This window comes from Phalacrocorax carbo, chromosome 3, assembly GCF_963921805.1.
Source record: "Phalacrocorax carbo chromosome 3, bPhaCar2.1, whole genome shotgun sequence".
Lineage (NCBI taxonomy): Eukaryota > Metazoa > Chordata > Aves > Suliformes > Phalacrocoracidae > Phalacrocorax > Phalacrocorax carbo.
In genome coordinates, this window is record NC_087515.1 from 22,575,150 (window position 1) to 22,596,155 (window position 21,006).

At 38.6% G+C, this 21,006-nt stretch overlaps 1 protein-coding gene across 3 annotated transcripts in view; it reads left to right on the top strand.

Moving 5' to 3' along the window:
* The window catches only part of HAAO (3-hydroxyanthranilate 3,4-dioxygenase), a 37,899-nt gene extending 17,592 nt beyond the window's left edge, over nucleotides 1-20,307 (top strand). The window contains exons 5-10 of one of the 3 annotated variants that reach the window (XM_064446118.1): nucleotides 31-120; nucleotides 830-873; nucleotides 12,068-12,213; nucleotides 13,390-13,458; nucleotides 14,639-14,721; nucleotides 17,282-20,307. In XM_064446118.1, the coding sequence (XP_064302188.1) occupies nucleotides 31-120; nucleotides 830-873; nucleotides 12,068-12,213; nucleotides 13,390-13,458; nucleotides 14,639-14,721; nucleotides 17,282-17,369 (520 nt within the window). In that variant the 3' untranslated portion in view covers nucleotides 17,370-20,307. The remainder of the gene's footprint in view (nucleotides 1-30; nucleotides 121-829; nucleotides 874-12,067; nucleotides 12,214-13,389; nucleotides 13,459-14,638; nucleotides 14,722-17,281) is intronic. The other 2 variants (XM_064446119.1, XM_064446120.1) reach the window with 2 other exon arrangements.
* The last annotated feature ends 699 nt before the right edge of the window (nucleotides 20,308-21,006 follow it).

Sequence of the window (21,006 nt, forward strand, 5' to 3'; positions counted from 1 at the left end):
AAGGGTTGACTAACATTTTTACTTTGTCAGATACTATGTTGGAGAATCAACTAATGTCCTCTTTGAAAAATGGTTTCACTGTGAAGATCTCGGCACTCAACTTATCCCAATAATTCAAGAGTAAGCATTTTTCTGTGTAAATTTTAAAAGAACAGTTAAAATGATCTAATAGATCTTTACCAGTCTGTGACTTACATAGATAATTTTCTATTTATGCTGCAGTTTGCATAGACTTGTTAAAACTTAATTGCTGCTCTACAAATTCTTATTCATATCTTGTATACCCCAAACTCATTAAATCAGGTTTTAAAAAAATATGAAAATCAAGTGTTCCTCACATCTGTCTGGAACATACTTTTTGAAGAAGTAAAACCACACTGCTGCTAAGTACAAAAGATTTGAATGAAAAATTAACACTGAACTGATGCTAGGTTAACTAGGTAAAATACAATTTCCTTAGGGCTTCCTTCGCTCTTGCTTTAATCTAAGTACTTTTAATTGATACTATCCATGAATAATCAGGACTGGCAAATTTGGTAGAGAGCTGCTTTCTAGAAAATGTGTGAATGTCATCAATTAACTAATCAATTTGTTAAACAGTTGCTAAAGGTAAAAAAGGAAATTGTTTATTGCATGAATTTTGGAGGACTTTCAGACAAACCTGTCAATAAAACAGGTATAGCCCTATTGAATACATGTGATAGTAGCTGAGGATTGGCACATCCATTCTCAGCACAAAGCTTAATGGCCAGTATTACTGCCTAGTCTTTGTTAACATACAGAACATGAACATGACTTTTTAATGGTATTTAAATGTTCATTATTCCAGGTTTTTCAATTCAAGACAATATCAAACTGGAAAACCAAATCCAGGTAATGCAAATTAATTTCGGAATTAGAACAATTATTGTATCTGATTGATCAGCGGTAATTCTCTCCACATAAAATGACTAAGTTTCTGTTTTTCTTTCTGATTATGTAAATTAAAGTTACTTTGGAAAGTAATTCCTTTCATTACCCCAACCACAAATGAAATCCATATACTTGATTACCAACAGCATTTTGGTTGCTCGTGTGATGCCATCATAATGACCTATCAGGTAATTGTACAGTGCAAAATCTCAGTATCTCTATCCTTGCGTGCCATTCAAGTCTTACACTAACAAAATTTCATTTCTTACTGCACAGAATGAGTTTTTTTGAGTTGAATCTACACACTCTATACCTACTTGTACTCCTTTACCTATAGCTATACACTGTGATTTACTCTTTGGAAATAAGGCTACCTAGAGAAAGACAGGTACTTTTAGTTTGTGTAGGGTCTCATCCATTTAACATTTTATTTCCATGTTGTCTCACCCTGTTTTTTATTTTGCCTCTGTTTATGGAAGGTGATTGCAACTTCCACACTGGAGCAGGTACTCCAGTTGCAACTCCACTCTTGAGTCTGTTGAACAGAGGCATAGGACATAAAAAGAGTGACTGTTAAAGAAAACTAATTTATTAGTATCTTTAGGAATCAGACCTCTCAAACGTGATGGTTGCTTTCTGTATGGCAACTGAAGTGTCTACTGCAAGGATACTTGCAACAGCATGTTCATTGTTGCTGAACTCTTACAAACCTGTTGGCCCACAGCTCTACATGAACATCCAGCATGTGCGTGATCCACTGTTATTGAATAACATAAACTATGTGCAAAATACCACCCACCAGTCTTAACTGTGTTCAAAAGACTACACTATGTGACCATGCACCTGCAGAAACAGTTTCTATGGACTATTTGCAAGTGTTTTAATAGGTGCAACCCGGTCAGTTCTGCTGCAGGAACTACCTGGAGAGTCTCCATGACATTGTCAGGTTCTTAATCAACACATGGAAAAGTACAGATCAGCATAAGTGCAGCAGGAGCTGCCTGTGGGATCTCCAGGACAGCCTGAGATTCCCACCCAGAGAGTTGCTGCACCACTTAGCCAAATGCTGTTGTGAAGGCCACCAGTTCAATTCTGTTGTTGCAAAATCAGTCTGTTGTCTCATCTATGCAGGTGACTGACTGGGGGACGTCCTGCACTAACCAGGAAGTTTAGGGCTCGGGTGCACTGCACATGCACACGCACAGAGCCGTAATACCCAGCTATGCTACTCTTACAACTACATGACAAACTGGAATGTCATCCTTCAGTCACACCCGTAACTTAAATTCCATTGCCCTTGCCACAAGTTAAAGATAAATTTTAGTTCTTCTCTGTATGAAGTTTTTGGAACCAGTTGTCCTTAATCTCCATTTTAATTCCCAAATGTCTTAAGTAAGATGATTTTTATGAATTACTCTAATAGAGACAAAAGTTCTAGTGAAACATTATTTCCACATCTATCCCATTTCTCAGCTTGATAGTCATCATAAAATGTCACTGCCTGCTGTCTCAGTCAATAACGGAACAAAGTCTTTACTCAAATCCTAAAATCGGGGAAAGTTGTTTTTTGCATGAACACCACCTTCCTTAAAAATAGTTGACTAGATCATCATCACCAAAATGAAAAGTCAGCAACCTTACAAGCCCTTGCAATTAGGAAACAGTAAGCCAGTCAGAAACCCTGCCTGAAAGACTTTCCAGCTGAACCAGCTTTTGGCATTGGCTCTTTGACTGACTAGGAAATGTGCTTCTCAGAAAAACGCTCTGTGTTGCTTACAAACAAAATGTTGTTGTCTCCGAGATCTTACTTTTATTTATATGCACCATCAAAATGTGTTTATTTTAATTTGAACTTATATTAATTTGAACTTATTTCAATTTGAGCATGTCACCTGTGCAACATATTTGGGTGTTGGTGGTTTGTTATTTGTTATTTTGGGGTTTTTTTATGAGGCAGGAGCGTAGGTAGAGCAGGTACTATCTCCCACTGTGTTCATACACTGTCTAGCAGAGGAAATATAATTTCAGATGAAGCCTCTAGATGCTGCTGTAATAAAATAAATATCATCTCATACATACTACCCTTGTTCAATACAGTGATTTCCAATAAGCATCCCTTGCCAGTCTCAGCTAAGAGCTTATGTGTCAGTAACAAATTAATTATATTAGTGCAGAAAAAAAGAGCATTAAAGATTTATATTGTTAATATTTTTGCAGATTAGAGCTAAAGAACAAACCTGACAATAAATCAGAAGCTATGATATATCTTGACACTTTTTTTAAACACAGAACTCTGAGAAATTGTTATTGACAAATCCAGTACAGAAACTCTTTCCTTGTAATTTATTCAAAAGCTGTAAAAAGGCCAAAAGGCATGAGACTTCAATTAAAGCTGCAGAAAGTCTTTTTTTTTCAAGACAAAAAAAAAAAAAAAGGCAAGTAAACGTAGTTATTCTGCTCAGAGCTCAACGCATCTTCTCCCCCTGAATGGATTCTCCTCTTGGATTAGCCGCTAAGTCAAGACAACCAATATTTGAAATGCTCTTGGCTTAACTCTTGCTATAAACAAAAAGAAGTCAACAAAGTTACAAGGCAGGCTTTCAGCCTGCAGAATGGCTCAATTTTTCCAATTTTCAGTTCTCATGGACAATAAGAAGCTAAAAGTCTCAGTGGTGTCTTACACATGATGAAAATACACCAGAGTTTTTAGTTACACAAGTTTTAGCTAGCAGCTCCTGTAGCTGCCAGTGACACATGTTAAAAAAAAAAAATTAAAGTTTGACTGACATATGAATAAGCTGGTAATATGTTCCTTCTGGAGGCATACCCAAATGATAAAGAAATAATGCTTTGGATTTATTCCCTCAGCAGCTCCTTTTTTTTTTTTTTTTTCTTAAGAAGTAGAATTTAACAGCCAGCATGGCACTTATAACAAGCTACCACCAGTTTACCATTTTCCCATGATGTTTCACTAAAGACATGTTTTAACAAGATTTAAGCTGGCCTGTGCAGAGGGCTGGGTTTAAGCCTCCTATTTCAGTTTCTCTTCTGAAAATCCAGAACCCTCAGTTTAAAAGTGCCAGATGAAGTGCTCTCAGAGGTTCATCTCTACATAAGCCTGAACTAATGCCTCCCCTTTTTAGCAAGAAATGGAATAAAATTTAAGAAAAACATCTTGAAGGAAACCCTTGATTGCAGCTCCCTCATAAAAGAAAGCTATAAATGGAATCAATCAACCTCCAATTGCTTTAAAAAAAACACTGCACCAAAAAAATACCCAGACTTTTCCTTATTTTTTTAATGGTTTCTGGCTCAGCCAACAGTAGGGCAAGTCCCTCTGAAAGCAGGGAGCTCAGAATATATGAAAAGACAGCAGTAGCTACTAAAAAGACATTTTTAGAAGAGGCACTCAAGTACCATCAGGTGAAATACAATCAGAAACTTATATTGCATGGAATCCTTACTTAAGGCATCTTCCCTGGAACTATTTTGTTCCTGAATTACTAGCCTCTTTTGTTACCACATGTTGAAATAAAGCCTGAGAAAACTCTTCCATCCTTTTATCAATAAGTGTGAATATATTTAGGATATAGTCTAAACATGGAACACCCAAGATATGTTGGTTTGGTTTACTTTACACAATTTTTGACATGAAGAATCGCAGTTATCAAAACAACTCTTGCTACTTCCAGTTGAATCAGACTGGAAGCAAGATTCTCTCAAGGTTTCTATTTCATCCCAATTTTATAGACAAGAGGACAAGAGATAGTCCAGACAGACAAACCCCAGTTCTAATAAACAGTGATGGCTGAATATTGTTCACAGAACTATCCAGAGGTTCAAAAGTTTGTCCTGCCAGGCTCACTGAAATAATCCAGGCTTCTTTTACGTGAAATTTGATAGGAAAAATTGCAAGAAAAGACTTTTCCTAAGTTAAGCTTGTTCAAAAATTATTTTTAAAAACATCAATGGCACAGGTAGAATGTCAGGTTTCTGTTTATCCAAATTAATCTACTTCTAATTACCAATGAAATTTTAATTCCCATAAAATTCAGTTAAAAGTACCTCAGAAAAATAAAAACAAGGAGAGGAAGAAATTCTGTCTTCACTAGAGTAAATATAGGACCATTATTTTGAACTTAAAATAACCGTATAAATATTTGTGCCTTTCTGTTGTAGGGACATTGAAATAATTCTAAATATACTACCACTGAGTTTGGTTTTTTTTTAAATAAGAATCATTATTTTGGAAATACGTTTTATTTGCTATGAAGCTGTTTAGAAAAAGGAATATTTGATTCTCTTTTCTCTCATCTTTTAAGGACTTCCAACATATCTAGATTGCTCCTTCTATAATATGTTACTTCTTTCTGCTTTGAGAACTTGTGTTAAAAGAAACAGCTTATGAGCATTTAGATATTAAGGAGTGTTCCTCTAGGGAATTTATTTTGCAAACAGCCACCAGGAGGTCTCCAGGACAGAACGGTATTCAAACCGATTCAGAGAGCCAATCATTTTAAAATGCCTAGACCCACCATAATTGTACAGTTCTCTGAGATACTGTCTCTCTAATTTTTATCAACAACTTGAATCTATTCCTTTCTCACATCATCCTTATTGTCTGTATTCTGGCAAAGATGCCCACATAAATACACTGTTCATCTTTATCCTGTCATACCTAAATCCTTTAAGTAACTGACAAGTCACGTTCATATCTCTCCTGAAGCCCACCTGAACTGCAAAGGGTATGTAGGTGGAAGAAGAAAACAGAATTGCCTACATGTACCTCTAATCCTGTATAACCATGCAAGCCTCTCACTGGCTTCATCCATTTCCCCCCACCCTTCATATTTAACAGCTTTCCACACCACACCGGTCTCCAGTGAGTATATAGCCAGCACTGGAGATTAAGAGCTCAGATGAACCAACCTAAGTCAGCAACAATTAATACATAAATAAAGTAGAACTGCAATGTCTGAGTATGGCTGCTATAATTTGCCACGTGAAAACTTCCTCTAAACTTTTTAATACCAAATTACAGTGCATCATCCAAAACCCCGGACTGCAGGCTGCACATTCTCTGGAGCCAGGAATGCTCCCAGAGCCCAGAACTGCTAATGACAACAGTCACCAAACAAAAACAAAACCAAAAAATTCTCCAGGAAGAAGTCTGCTTCTCACAAAATATTCTCAACTGAGCCTCCTCAAAGAGAGGCAGAACATAAACTGTAATCTCCAGGAGCTCTCCTAATGCTTCACCATGGGAACCAAGCCACTGCTGACCTTTAGTACATAATGTATATAATAAAACTATCAGGGAAATTGGAATAAATGCCCTATAAAGTTGTTTTCCTTTCTGTTAAGACTTTAGTGAAAAAAAATATAATATTTTTAAGAGCTTAAAGCTCAGAGCAGTTTCACAGCAGGTATGTCTTCTCTAATAAGGTAGCTTCTTTCTTCCTTACGCTCTCAAATGCTCCCCAGACAGCAACATCTGAAACAGAAAACTCACTAATGGAGTCAGTCTGACATTTTCACTAGTGTTTCTAAGGCTATTTATTAGTAATAGCTCACACACTGTAGAAATCCTTGTCTCACAAATATAGTGAGGTCTCAACGCTTATTATAATGAAATACCTACTCCTCTTCTATGGAAGCAGAAGTTACACACAAAGATGATTAATGAAATACCCACAGTCATATAAAAGGCAGATTCAGAAATAAAAATTAAGATTCCCATTTTTAGGATTGGAACAGTGGTCTGTAATTTCTCAATACAATTTATCACTCTTAAGTAAAATGACATACCTTTATCATGAAGAGCCTTTAAACAGAATTATGGCCTCAGTCTTGCAATTTTGTTGTTCTAATTTATACCTTTCCTTCTGGCTAGTGATATCTCCTTTTGAAAATACTATATTTCTTTATTACAAAAATATTCTTCAAAGCTTTCCTCATAAAAATTCTTCATTTCAATTAGGAAAAAAAATGTTGTTTAGTTTACAGAATAGATTTAATGACACTAAGAAAAATGTGCCTAGAAATAATTACAGGGACAAGTCATAATTTAGCAGTCATGCCAATTCACAGGGCATGCTACAAAAACAAATAGCTACACAGGGAAATGTATGATTACACCGAGTGAGTACTGTATTTTCAGATAAATGTTTCTGCATCTGTACTCAATAACATTGAAATGAACCACCTAACTCCAATAGCAATCAGCCACTGTCAGTGCCTCCACTCTGGATTGTCATACGGAATGAGCTAACTACTCATTTTTTCAAACACAGATACCTGAAATTACGTCCCTAAATCCACAGGTTTTATTTGCAGAGGTATTAAACTCCTACTAGTCTCATTGACATTTCTGTTAACATTGAGAATAAAGCAGATTTTTCATAGGAATTAGGTAGGCACATATGGGAAAACATCCCATATTAATGCTGGCATTGACAGTTAAACTTGAAATGCTGCAAAACTGTCACATTAGAACTATTCATTATGATATAGTATTTCAGAGATGGAAGGGGTGATTAGAAAGTGGACAGAAATAAATGAATACATAATTCTAAAATAACTTGTGAGCTTCTTGTCCCTAGTCTGGACCATTTTACTCTCAGTTAAATGATAAAAAACCAAGGAGGATCTAACTGCTCCACTTTGGGTAAGGATGTCTTCTGCTTTTACAGAGGGAGACACTGTTTGTAAGGGACTTTCTCACGTCCTTGCATTGAGATGGGGCCACAGCATGAACTGCCAGGCTTTTTCTGAGGCAGCACAGTGACTTAGGGTGGAGGGGCTTTCATAATTGGTAAGAACGTATAAGGTGACTTAAAGATCTGAAGATTGTTCCATCTAGAATGTGCTGCCTAGAAGAAGGATGGCATGTTTCTGAAAAATATAGCTGTTCATAAAGCCAACATGTAATCACTTTAACACTCAACACTATTTCAATATATTGAATTTCATGTGCTTTATTGCTCTTTTCCTTTGCAACAAATCTTGAAGAAACAAGGTTTGCAAGAGAGCTATGAGAAGAGCTTGGGGGTAGTAGGGCTCAATAAACACTGGGAGAATGAGATGGTGTGATTTCTTGACAAGGAAGTTAAGCACATCACTGGGGTAAGGAAGGGGGAGCTTCTGTGTAACATGCGAGTTTGGGGTAAGCCAATACGCACACATATACCTGGTAGGCCAGTGGCAGTCCTCTTCTACCTGTCCTCTTTATTGCTATCAGAAGTATAGTACTCCCAGCAAGTTCAAAGTCTTCCCTAGATGGTCTCTGTTGAGGCTGTAGCTACCTGTACATTCTGGCTGTTTTCTTGCAAGCTCTTCTCTCCATTTTTGCACAGCTTCATATTCTCAGTCTCAGTACAGTCTCTATTGTTTAACTGAACTCAGCTTCCTCTAAAACCTGTCATTTTCTTTTTAAAATATTTACAAATCCATTCAGTAAACATTATATATTTTTCAGCTTAACATATCATCACATTCTAATGTAAAGCTGAAAAGAGCTATAAAACCCATAAAGAACACATTGCTATGATGTGAATATTTAATTGTAATGATTTACAAAAATGGACTTTACTACTGAACTATTTAAATGGATCTCCTGAACATGTAAGCAAATATTAGATTTGATGTTCCACTTAGTGATCTTTTACTTGGAGATACATACACAAGACTTAGCTGACTAGCTTAGAATTGCCATCTTCTTGCATTTTGCTGGTGTATTTTTACCTTTACAATCATTAAACATGTTGCCTCCTTGTCTCACAGTATTACTAGAACATAAAAACTCTGGAGACACACCAACTCACACTTCCTGAGATATTGCTGAAAGTTATTATACAGGCTAAGCAGAAATCTAAATATCTAAATATGAGCCATTAGCCAGATAAGAAACACTCAATTCCTTTGGAAGCACCAGGCTTCAACTCTGATATGTGTGGGGTCCCAAAATATTGGATCCTCCTCATCATAGCTCGTTAGCTCAAGTTCACAAGTGCTAGGGCACCTGCAGCTTTCAGCATCATGCAAGGGATAAGTATCAAGGTTAAATGAGGACTCAGTCAAGTAGGCTGTTAATAATGTCAGACATATCTCATGTACTTCATCATTGCAGTGCTCTCTTATTTGTTCTGCAGTCACAGGTAATCAAATCGTCGTACTGGATCACACTAAAAGTTCATTTCATGCAGACTCAGTTTTCAAAGGCCGTTACGTTGTCACTGGGCAAGTGTAATTAACATCAAAATTAGTAATAAGCCAAAACCCCATCACAGATCAGGGCCCACTGACAAGACAAGTATCAAAAGATAGCTCTTATCCTGAAGAGCTTAAATTCTAAAAAAAACCAAACCCTCTACCTTGACTTGGTAATAAATGAAACTGTTAGAAAGTGCCCGTACACCACAAGCAAGAAAGGACAGTGCTCCTCAGTAAGTGGAGGATATATTACACTTTATGTTGGCCCTAAGTATGCATAGGTCACTGTTTACTGCTGTCCTGTGCGTGTTGTCCTGCTGATCAGTACAGCTGGAGTCAGAGATATCTAGAAAGAGGAAAACTAGCAAAATTATGTTTATGGGGAATAAGCAATAGAAGTTAAGCTACAAACTTAGAATTTTATAGTTAGCTTTCATGGTCAGAAAACAAACAAGTATTTTGGCTTTTCTGAACCCCAAATTCTTTGCAACTCATGGGGAGCATTCATAGTTCTGCTTGCCTAAAACATCACAGTGCCTACCCTAGAGAGTCAATTTTTTGCTATCTGTTCTCCAGCTTGTTGGCTTGATGCTGGAATTCTTAACCTGTGGAGAATATGTATCCCCTTGAGCTGAGCAGGATACCCATGGCTTCTCAGTATCTGTCTCTTACCCTACCAGGTGCTATATACAGATTTTGGAGGGATTTGTTTGTTAGTTTGGCTGTTTGTGTTTGCGGTTTTGGAGGTTTATTTTGGTTTGGGTTTTTTAGTTTGGGGGGGGGGTGGGGGGGGGTGGGTTGTTGTTGTTTTTTGGGGTTTGGTTGGGTTTTGGGGCTCGTTTGTTTAAACTATCTCAGCCAGGTCATGCATTTTAGTAGAAAGCCCTACCAATGGGTGCTATATACGGCTTGGGGGGTGTGTGTTTGTTTTGTTTTTAAACTATCTCAGCTAGGTCACACATTTTAGTAGAAAGCCCTTTCTTGTATTCCAAAAGGCTCTTCTAAATTCAAGAGTGACCTGTTTTATTCTGGCAACAGAAAAAACTCTATCATCTTCATATTTAGAAGATAAAGGTTACTATTGGAATCTGTTGGAATGCTAATTGCACTGAGTACCTTCTGATAAAATGTCTTTCTCCTCTGCTCTGTGTAAATATATATCATAATATTTTAGACATTTATTTTGTCTCTTGCCCTAGCCAAAAAGCAACTTTCCAATAAAGCTATAGTTGAGCATATCCATAATTTAAGGACAAAGTGTATAAGTATTCCTAATTGCCTCCAAAACAAGTTTGATGAACTTGTGAAAATTAAGGGGGGGGGGGGGAATCAGACATATTGCAGTGTGAAAATAAATCACCAATGACCTTAACGCTACTTTTTAGAGTTATAAAACAATAAAATATAGAACATTCAGACTAGATCTTGTTAACATTTCCAGGCCCAGATTAGAATAAATCTAACATAAAGATTTTCTTTTTCCTTCTGGTGGTTCTTAATTTCTCTGGAGGAGTTCGCTTTTCAATAAAAATGTGTTAAGTATTTGAGTTAAATAATGTAAAAGTACGATGCTTTTTTTAAAAAAGCTTGAAGGCAAAAAGCTTTTAAACAAAAAATTTCCTCTTTTGCTGCAGATTTCCTCAGATTGCTTTCAGTATTCCCTGAAAGAGGAATTGCTGAGACAAATAATTTGCAGAAACATATTGAATTCTTTCATTTAATTTAAGATGGAGAAGAAATTTGAATGGCAAAGCCTGTTTCTACAATAAAAGGGTTAGCATCCCATCCAGATTGTCTGGAGATGGATGTAAATACTCGGTGCTTATTATGATTGTTAAACAGCAGTAGCTTATTCAGCACACTGCTATCCCTTGGATGCACTGGCCTTCTCATGTATTGTTCAAAGACTGCGTACAAAATGGCCTTCCGTGAAAAACTGAAATGACACATTCAAAACATTGCAGAGCAGTGAAATACAGCTTTAGAAAAGAAGAACACTGCGTAGTGAATACACTAATACCTTAAAAAGACCTGCTCTATTACTAGTACAGAGACTGAGATTTGGCTGCAAGTTTATTACCTCAATGCATTTGGGACACAGCCACCTAGTGAGATTTTCTTGTATCTAGTTGGCATTATTACTTGAAATTACTGTATGGGTGTCCCCCCATGGCATCTCAGAACAAACTAGTTAGGATCACCAAGGCACTTATGCTACCTCCGCACTTCACTGTGAGCTGGTAAATAACTAAAGCTAGTTTCATATACCAGCAACACATGGCACGAATCTTGAATTTCACCAGCTACACTGAAACTGCATTCAGTCCTCCAGCTATTTTAAATCAAATAAGTTATGAAGGAGAATCACTGGAAATTGAATCCAGCTACAACTAAAGGAACATCACAAAAAAAAGGCATTTTATTAAATTAGGATTGTGATAACTGATTCGCTCCACTGCGGTCATCATATTTAAAAACACATAGAGGAGAAGAAACACAAAAGCCAGTACTAACTATGTGAAAGGTGTAGAGTAAGATGGTTCTATGGGTCTTATTCCACTTATATGGGGATACGCATATAAGCTCAGAGATGATACATCAGATTTTACCAGTGCAAAAGCTGATCTGAAAGAGAATGAAGAATATGCCAGCAAGAACTAGGTAGTCTATTGTATACTGTTTGAATGCATTTTTAACAAGTGCAGATGCATGACAGCTCTCAACATCTCCAAAGAAGCAACTCCATAAAGATATACAAATAATACATGCATCTTGAAACCTCAGGTAAGAAGTCCTGGTGATGACCATAGCACTGTTTGCTGTTACATCTGACTTTTGACTAGATAACATCTGTAAATTGAACCCTTCAAGCTGTAAACAACAGTAAAATATTTGCAAAGATGGGGAAGCAAGCATCACTGATAGCCCTCTGCCTTGCTTACAGATGAACTCCTGAAAGAAACTCCTTTCCCACTAAATTCCACCTCTGTAATGGAGCCATTTTCCTTCCAAGGCTGGTTAAATGATCATCGTGGCAAAATAAAACAGAAGAAATCCTTGAGTATGTTTGGAGATAACTTTGAAACAGAGGTAGGGACATCTAATTTCTCTGAAAGAGAGGGGTATTTTAAAGGTACAGATAATAGGTGCCTACTGTCCAGACCAAGTGAATCCAGGCCTGCGAACAATATGTAGTCAGCAGAAAAAGTTATGCACCCCTACAGAACAACTCAGTCTTAGCCTGCCCCCCGCCCTTTGCAAGTGCCTGTCTTTGTCCGTTGATTTGAGTAGTTCAGGGCAGGGGCTTCCTAGCTCAGATATTTCCGTTCATGGAATCAACCTTATTTCCATTCATTTCCTTTGGGATTAAAACAGCTTGCTCTCTCCACCTCCCCTACTCTCCCATATTTCCCAAATCAGAAACATTAGCATGATGCAAATGCTACTTAATAACTGTGTTCAGCCTCACTGTATGTTTGAACAGCTTTCATGGTGCCAAGTCTAGCATGGGTGTGTAAATACACTTTTTTTTCTTCTCCCTCAATCTACATAAAGCAGAAACAAGGAAAACAGGACCAGAGAGCCTGGGCTGTGCTAAAGCATTGCATTTCTCAGAACACAGTCTAGTTTGGGTGTAAATGAGAATGTCACTATTTGATATCTCTGCTGTATGCATAATAGTTTACAAAACGTATTCTTTCCCTGGGTTACTTGGAGTCACATTCTGAGGGATGCAATACATTTGACAGCAAAGTGGCAGAGAGCGTGGGACTGTCAGGAAGAATGCAGAAAGGGCAGATAATGAGAAAGATAAGGTCTGGTCTGCAGCTTTTTTTCATGTTAATGGAAGAATCTTTTCTACTTCAACAAGCTCTTGACAGGGCCCAGAGTTCATGAGGAGGAAGTGCCTGTTCCAAGAACAGAGGCAGGAAGGATATAGATGCAAAGCTGAGAGTGGGAGGAGGCAGAAGGAATAGATAAGTGAGGATGCAGAGGAGCATAAGGAGTGGCAGGTGTGATCAGTTCCCTTTTTATCAGTAGGAATCAATATGAGAATACCAAACGTAATGTGAATTTTAATGTCTGTAAAAATAACGTCATCTTCCATGAACATTTTTCTGTAAAAATAGAATGTTTTAAATGCTGTAAGAAGAGAATATGTACGCTTTGGTCACTGTGATGAATCCGTTACTTTCCTTCCCTGTTTGTTTTGGTTTGGTTTTTTTGTTGTTTTTTTTTTTTTTTCTTTGTTTTGTTTTTTTAAAGGTTATAGCTTATGGACCAGGAACTACTGAGAAAAGTAAAAAGGATTCAGATATCTGGATATGGCAGCTGGTATGTGACAATTCACACTTGTTAACAGATGAGTTCATGTTTCAGTTCAGAGCAGACTGAACAGTAGTAAAGCCTTCTAAGCACCAGCAACAGAAATTAAAATTATTACCTTCCTTCTCATAGACAAGATTATCAACAAGCACCAACCTTCAGCTTTAAACTAGAATGAAAAACAACTGTGAACTACTGCCACCCTAAAAATAGTCTTATCTTGTATGTTGAGGACAGAGATACTGGCATCCTTCATCATACTTGGTGGGTATTTTAATATACCCTACCAAGAGTATAGGCTGTAAAAACATCAGAATACCCCTGAGTGATAAAAAAAGCATCACCTATTACTTCTGCCTTGAAGCATTTGTCCTCGTACTGAAATCAAACTGGAATCAGGTAGACTAAGCTAATAAAAATCTAACTGAGAACTTGTGTATAGTAAAGCACAGCAGTAGGTGATCCAGATGCTCTTAATTCAACTGGCTGTAGGAAACAGTTGCAGCCCAAGGGAAAAAACAGAGAAAAGCTAGTTTTCATTTACACAAGTCACCAAGCTTGGGAGGCAGATATTTCTATCCATTCCTGTTCTGTTGAAATTCACGGGGATTATAAAATAATAATTAAAGACATAATAATCTTGAAATACATTTGTTTACAGTGCAGCTTAAAACAGCCTATGCAACCAAGCCCTTGCTTGTTGGCAAGAACCTGGCTCCTCTGCTTGACAAGATGATGATGAGTCCGTTCCAGTGTGGATGGACTTCTATTAGCCACTTCTGTCAGCTCTCTGCTGCCTTGTGAACTGCTTTTCAAGACTTAAAAAGATGTTAGGAATCAAAAAGTAGAAGAGGAGCTTGAAGTACTCCAGGAGGTTACCTCTGTAATTTCCAGAGCTGTACCAACTTGCAGGCTGCTAGGTTAGATTGGTAGCACTGTACCCCCAAAAGTCAGGCAATGAGTTGCTGCTTTATGATGGGGAACAATGAACCATGAAGCATGTTTTTATTGATGCTAATAGGGTCAGACAGAGAAGATCAGCTGAATATTTAGCTATGCCTCATGAAACAGAGCAGTTTGGAACCACTTTTCCAGTGGGAAAGATTTCCATGCTTACCTGCAGCATTTTCTTTCTGCTAGTGACAGGGCATGGAAAATTAAAAGCTGGTTACTTGTTCTTTCCCTTCAGGAGGGCACATCTACTGTTACTGTGGATGGTAAAACCCTGACTCTATCTGCTGGTGACAGCCTGCTTGTCCGTGCCCAGTCTATGTGAGTAGAGATTGTCAGTGGTTCAATGCATGATTTCTCAGCTTCTAGCAACAAATTGAGTATGTGTTCCGCACCAGGCTGGGCATCAGCTGGTGCAGAAACACAGCATCTGTGAATGCAGGATTTGCAATAGCCTCTGTTATTCCTCAGGGCAAAGTATCTTCAGGAGGAAACAAAGCCAGACATTCATTCTAGTTCACCTTTTATGATTAAAGGTGGGGAAAATAAAAAAGAAAAACATTACCAAGAAAAAGCAGCATGCACAAGACCATGCATAAAGGTAGATGGCATGAATACACCAACTGGCAATCACAGCAGATCCTCTAAGCTTCAGACCAGGCTTAATATCAATGCAGCAAGATTTGGGGTTCAGACTGAGAACACAGCTCTCTTCCTAGAGTAGGATGCATATGGCCAATTCATAATCATGACACACATGATATATACAAAGGAAAAAAAAACAGTGAAAATGCTTTCCAGAGAGAATAGAAAGGGAAAGTACTTGCCAACTCTTGTGAAGAGTGCCACAAGCTGATAAAGTGCCCACCAAGAAGATGATGAAGGATGACGTATACTCACTGGTAATGCAATGCAGCAATTATTGGTAGATGATAAAAACGGCCTTCTTTCCTACAAGAAGAATCTAATAAATGATAGTGCTGACATTTGCACCTTTTCTACAGCACTGAAAACGCTGAAACCATCCACCTGTGCACAGAACTGTTCTCTGCACCTGTGATTCCAACACATAGCTGCCACCTCCTCCCTTCACCATTGCTGCTACTTCTGTGAAATCACTTGTGTTTAATTCCCAGTCCTGCAGTCCAATCAATGTTTTTTCAAAATCATGGCATGATGTACATGCAGAGATCTGCCAGCACAGTTCTTACTGGATTAAGATGTTTATCAGATCTGTACAGCAGGCACCTTTTATTGTATGCATCACTGTTGCACACTGACTGACCTCTGGCCATCCATTTGGTGGATAAGGGAAAAGCAACTAATGTCATCTACCTGGACTTTTGCAAAGCATTTGACACTGTCCCTAAACACTTTGACACTTTGTCTTTAAATTGGAGAGACATGGATTTGATGGATGGACCACTGTGTGGATAATGAATTGGCTGGATGGTCAGTCTCAAAGAGTTGCAGTCAACAGCTCAATGTCCAAGTGGAGACCAGTGATGAGTGGTGTTCCTCAGTATTGGGACCAGCACTGTTTAACATCTTTGTTGGCAACATGGACGGTGGGATTGAGTGCGCCCTCAGCAAGTCTGCTGATGACACAAAGCTGTGTGGTGCGGTTGACACACTGGAGCGAAGGGATGCCATCCAGAGGGACCTTGGCAGGCTTGAGAGGTGGGCCCTTGCAAACCCTATGAAGTTCAACAAGGCCAAGTGCAAGGTGCTGCACATGGGTGACGGCAATCCCAAGCACAAACACAGGCTGGGCAGGAAATGGATTGAGAGCAGCCCTGAGGAGAAGGACTAGGGGGTGTTGGTTGGTTAGAAGCTCAACATGACCCAGCAATGGGCACTCACAGCTCAGAAAGCCAACTATATCCTGGGTGGCATCAAAAGAATTGTGACCAGCAGGTCAAGGGAGGTGATTCTGCCCCTCTACTCCGCTCTCGTGAGGCCTCACCTGGAGTCCTGCATTCAGCTCTGGTGCCCCCAACATAAGGAGGACATTAACCTGTTGGAGTGAGTCCAGAGGAGGGCCACAAAGATGATCAGAGGGCTGGAGAACCTCTCCTACGAGGACAGGCTGAGGGAGTTGGGGGTGTTCAGCCTGGGGAAGAGAAGGCTCCGGGCAGACCTTGTAGCATCCTTCCAGTACCTGAAGGGGGCCTACAAGAAAGCTGAGGAGGGACATCTTACAAGGGCATGTATTGATAGGGCAAGGGGTACTGGCTTTAAACTGAGAGAGGGTAGACTTAGATTAGCTATAAGGAAGAAATTCTTCACTGTGAGGGTGGTGAGGCACTGGAACCGGTTGCCCAGAGATGCTGTAAATGCCCCATCCCTGAAAGTGTTCAAGGCCAGGTTGGACAAGGCTTTGAGCAACCTGGTCTAGTGGAAGGTGTCCCTGTCCACAGCAGGGGGGTTGGAATTAGATGATCTTTAAGGTCCCTTACAACCCAAACCATTCTACGATCTCTGGAACTGGCACAGAAACAGCTAATACAAAAGTGATGACCACAAGAAAAATACTATTGAATTCGTAGCTACTTATTTTGGTAAAATATCTTTACTGAGGTGATTCTGTTCCAATCTACATGTCACCAAGATCAGACTAGATTCATTCCCCCATGGTTCATCCACAAGTGGACATACATTCTTCCCCACCATGCCATGATGTTTTGCTCGTGTTATTGATGGTGAAGAGTAATTCTTAAAATATCACAAGATATACCAATGTGGAAAGAGAAAAGGTGTAATCAGGACAGAATCTGTTTGTTTTCCCCTACTTTTCAGTAGCATCAATGTTTCAATTTTTGGTTTGAGTCTGTGGTTCCCCCTCATACACTTTGGATCATCTCTATTTCTATTTTCCCAGGTACTGCTGGAAGAGAACAGAAGAATGTGTTGCGCTCTGCATTGCTCAGGATCCAAAACGCAAGCAGCCTTATACCTGTGCCATTTGACTGTAATGATAATTAAGTTTTAACCTGCTTGTCTTATCTTAATGATCTTTTAGTCAGAATGTCTGGAAATATGAATAGTCTATCACAACAATTACACTGAATTAAGTGGAGTAACGTGCTGTGCCCAGTTAAAACTTTTTTCCTCAAGTAGTTAAAGTTTCAGAAAATCTATAATCAGTTATTTAAAAAAAACCCACAAAACAAAACAGAAAAATAGTCCTTATCTGAAAGGAAATGAACACAGATCCAAGTAGCATGATTATTTATATAATAATACATATGATACTAAGGTAAAAGCTTTTCAAATACAAGTCTTCTCTGCAAGATGTAGAAAAGGAGGTAGGGCAGATCTGTTATGCCTACTTACATGGTAGTTTTCGTTTCTTTGTCTCAGTTTTGACATTTGTAATAAGTTAGGTATAACATTAGTTACCCAGCCTGCAGTAGGGGAGTTTTAATTGGCAGTATCTCACAGATCTTCAAGATCTTTGGCTAAAACACCCTTTAAAAAACAAAACAAACTCTGCTGCACTGCTCAAGGATCTCAGTGCTTTGTGAAGGAGAGGAAGGACCATTAGTAAAGAGGGAAGCACTACCTGCAAAAACATCAAGCATTACTTAGATCACCACTGTGCTTGCTTCGGGTAACTTAGTATCAGTTTACCAAATCCAACAATGCAGTATCAATCAGTTACCAGTAACATGCCACGCACACCATGCTGGATGCTGTCTGTGCACTACACTATCACGAACATAGCACAGCAATATGACTAACACAGGAGCATCCCAATCATGGATATTCCTGTGCAGCAGAAATCTCAGGTCAGAGTAGTCTAAGAAGTATGTTGGAGGATAAGGGAGCAGAAAAATTATTATAATGACATTTCTTGTGGAAATAACAAAAGCCAAATTATCTTTTCCTGCTTTTATTCCAGGAACTCTCCAGAGGGGTTTTTGTTTTGTTTGTTCTGATTTTTTTGTTGGTTGGGTTTGCTTTTTGTTTGGGGTGGGGGGTTTCTTGAGGGGTGTTGTGGTGTGGTTTTTTTTTTTTTTGTTTGGGTGGTTTTGGTTCTTTTTGTTGGTTTGTTTAAGCACATTGTCCTTCACATCATTAACCTCACAAAACAGATTGCTTAAATGTTTGCAGGTTTTATCAGTTATGTGTTGGAGAAAACAAAAAGTTACCATTTCTTGATTTTGTTTAATTCTATTTACATTCAGAAAATATTTCTTTAATATATCTATCAACTACAAAGCTCACTAAACTGAAATGTCATATGCATTTTATTCAAGTGTTCATTCTTCTGATGAGAAAGACTCAGATGGTTTGTCTTTAATCTATAACCTAAGTGTAAGCTCACGTGCTTTTCTAGTAAAGCATACAGGAAAACTTTGCTACATCCTCCTAATAACAGGGGACGTAATTTGAGAAATTCAGCCTAGCCCTTAAGACTATTATGGGCATGAATTATCACACAGGAAAAGGAGCTATAACAATCCATTTGAACAAGGGAGTAATTTGTCTGATTATCACTGGTATTGGTGTGTCTGCAGAATTGCCAACTCCCTGAGTGAACATCTACGACTGCGGGGTCTAGGGTTATATTTTCAGTCCACCGGTTCAGGAGTAACCACTGCAGTGCTGCCTATGCGTTTACTTCATATCACAGAAATGTTTCTATATTACACACTGAATAAGTGGATAAAGCATAGCAACACATAGAACAATGTCCAGAATAATCAATAGCTCTTCATCCATCCAGAGGTACTGTGAGCCATGGAAATTTCAGAATAAAAATTAAGGCACCTCTGGATTAGCTACCTCCAGCTTTAGAGACTTAAGGACTTAAAATAAAGGCTCCACTCAAACTATATTTGTAATGATGTCTTATTATGACAACTTGTGCTTGAACACCTGAATTCTACAAAGTCCTGAGCTAGGTCCCTCAAATCAGAGCAAGAACCAAATCACAAGCATTATGCCAGAGCTCAGTCACCTGCGGTTCTGCTGCTGCCCACGCTCAGAAACCAGGACTGAGCATGTTGTCAGCTAACTTCTTTTGAGAAGCTGCTGTCATCTAAAAAAATTAGGTGAGAGGTGTCCGGTCCCATAAGTATGACTAAAAATCAGGATCAAACCGGTATACCAGTATGGGAAGATTTACAGAAAGGCCTAGATACCAAGTACTGGGAGAAGAGAATTTAATGTTTTAGCGTCTCTTTTGAGACTTGTTTCAGTTGTTCTGTTCCTTCCCCCGCCCCAGTTCAATAGTTATTTAGTAGCCAGAGCACAGATGAGAGCACAGAGATAACTTGTCATTTACTCCTTCCAAGGTGCTTAACCAGTGTGATTTAGAAACCTGCAATTTTTCTTTTTCCAAGCCTTCAGGTAGTTCCAAGGGGCTCCTCATCAGTCAGCAAATCTTTTTCAGCTGCTTTATTCTTCCTCCATACTATATATTATAAACTGCCCCAACAATGGTACTTTTGTAATTAGATGCACCCATGCTCCTCTGCCTATGAGGAAGTTGGCCAGATGCAAGTTTGGTTCATGGAGTCCTTTTAGCTGTTAGGCGCTGTTTCTGTGTACATGTGGTGAGCTCAGCTCAGTAGATTGTTGGCACCAGAGTTGTTGGGATCACAGCCTGGGGACTCCAATGCTAATCTTATCTCATAAAGAAAGATTTCAGGCTCAGGTCAGTGGTGAAGCCTTAGTTAAGCATGTTGTCTGAAAAGTGCCCTGATGCACTCCTGTTGGCATGCATGTCCATGACAATACACTAGCATAAAAACATGCTTTATGCATATACAAGACTTTCTTTACACCTCTTTCTGTACAAGGTGCACCTGCACCCTGATTTGGGCACCCATTTTCCATCTGAATCATACAGATATTGTGTCATCTCATACTTAATAAACTTACTATATTTTGGCAGGATTGTGCTAACCTTATTATTACACTCTTGCATAGTCAGTCCATCTGTTGCTCACTGTGTCTCCAAGACTTGAAAGCAAAGCCTTTATACAAACATATATTCTAAACAGTATTACAATAAAGCCTACACAGACCAGAAGCCACACCTGCACCATCCTTCATAAATGCATTATTAACTTAAACACGTGCAGGGTTGTCCTGAATCACAAGATGGAGTTGACCTGAAAGCTTAGAAACACACAATGGAGTTTGAGTCTACCTACAACCATCCACAGAGAGTTATTCCAAGCCTGAATCCCACCTGGAAGTCAGCAGGAACTTTCCCCTTCACTTCAAGCAGGAAAAGGTGATGCGGCCCAATCATGCCAGCAGTTGAGTAAAGTATAGAGGGAGGCTGTGGTTATTCGGTGCCTTTAAAATGTTTAATCCCAAAGAGAAAACTGGTAAGTTTTTGAAGAGAAAGGTAACACAGTCCTTTTAACTATTGATATATTTTTATTTCTATTAGCTTTTAAATGGTATGAGTGATATAAGCATTATTATAGTACTTGAAGTTGAGCAAGTAACTTAGAGTCAGTCCTTCAGTTCATGTAAATTAGCAATTAAAATAAAAAATACTTCAAGTAATTAGTAATTAGTGTCTCCTATCGCCACTAGACTAGACAGGTCTGACCTGATAGGGTACTTACATTCTTATTTTGA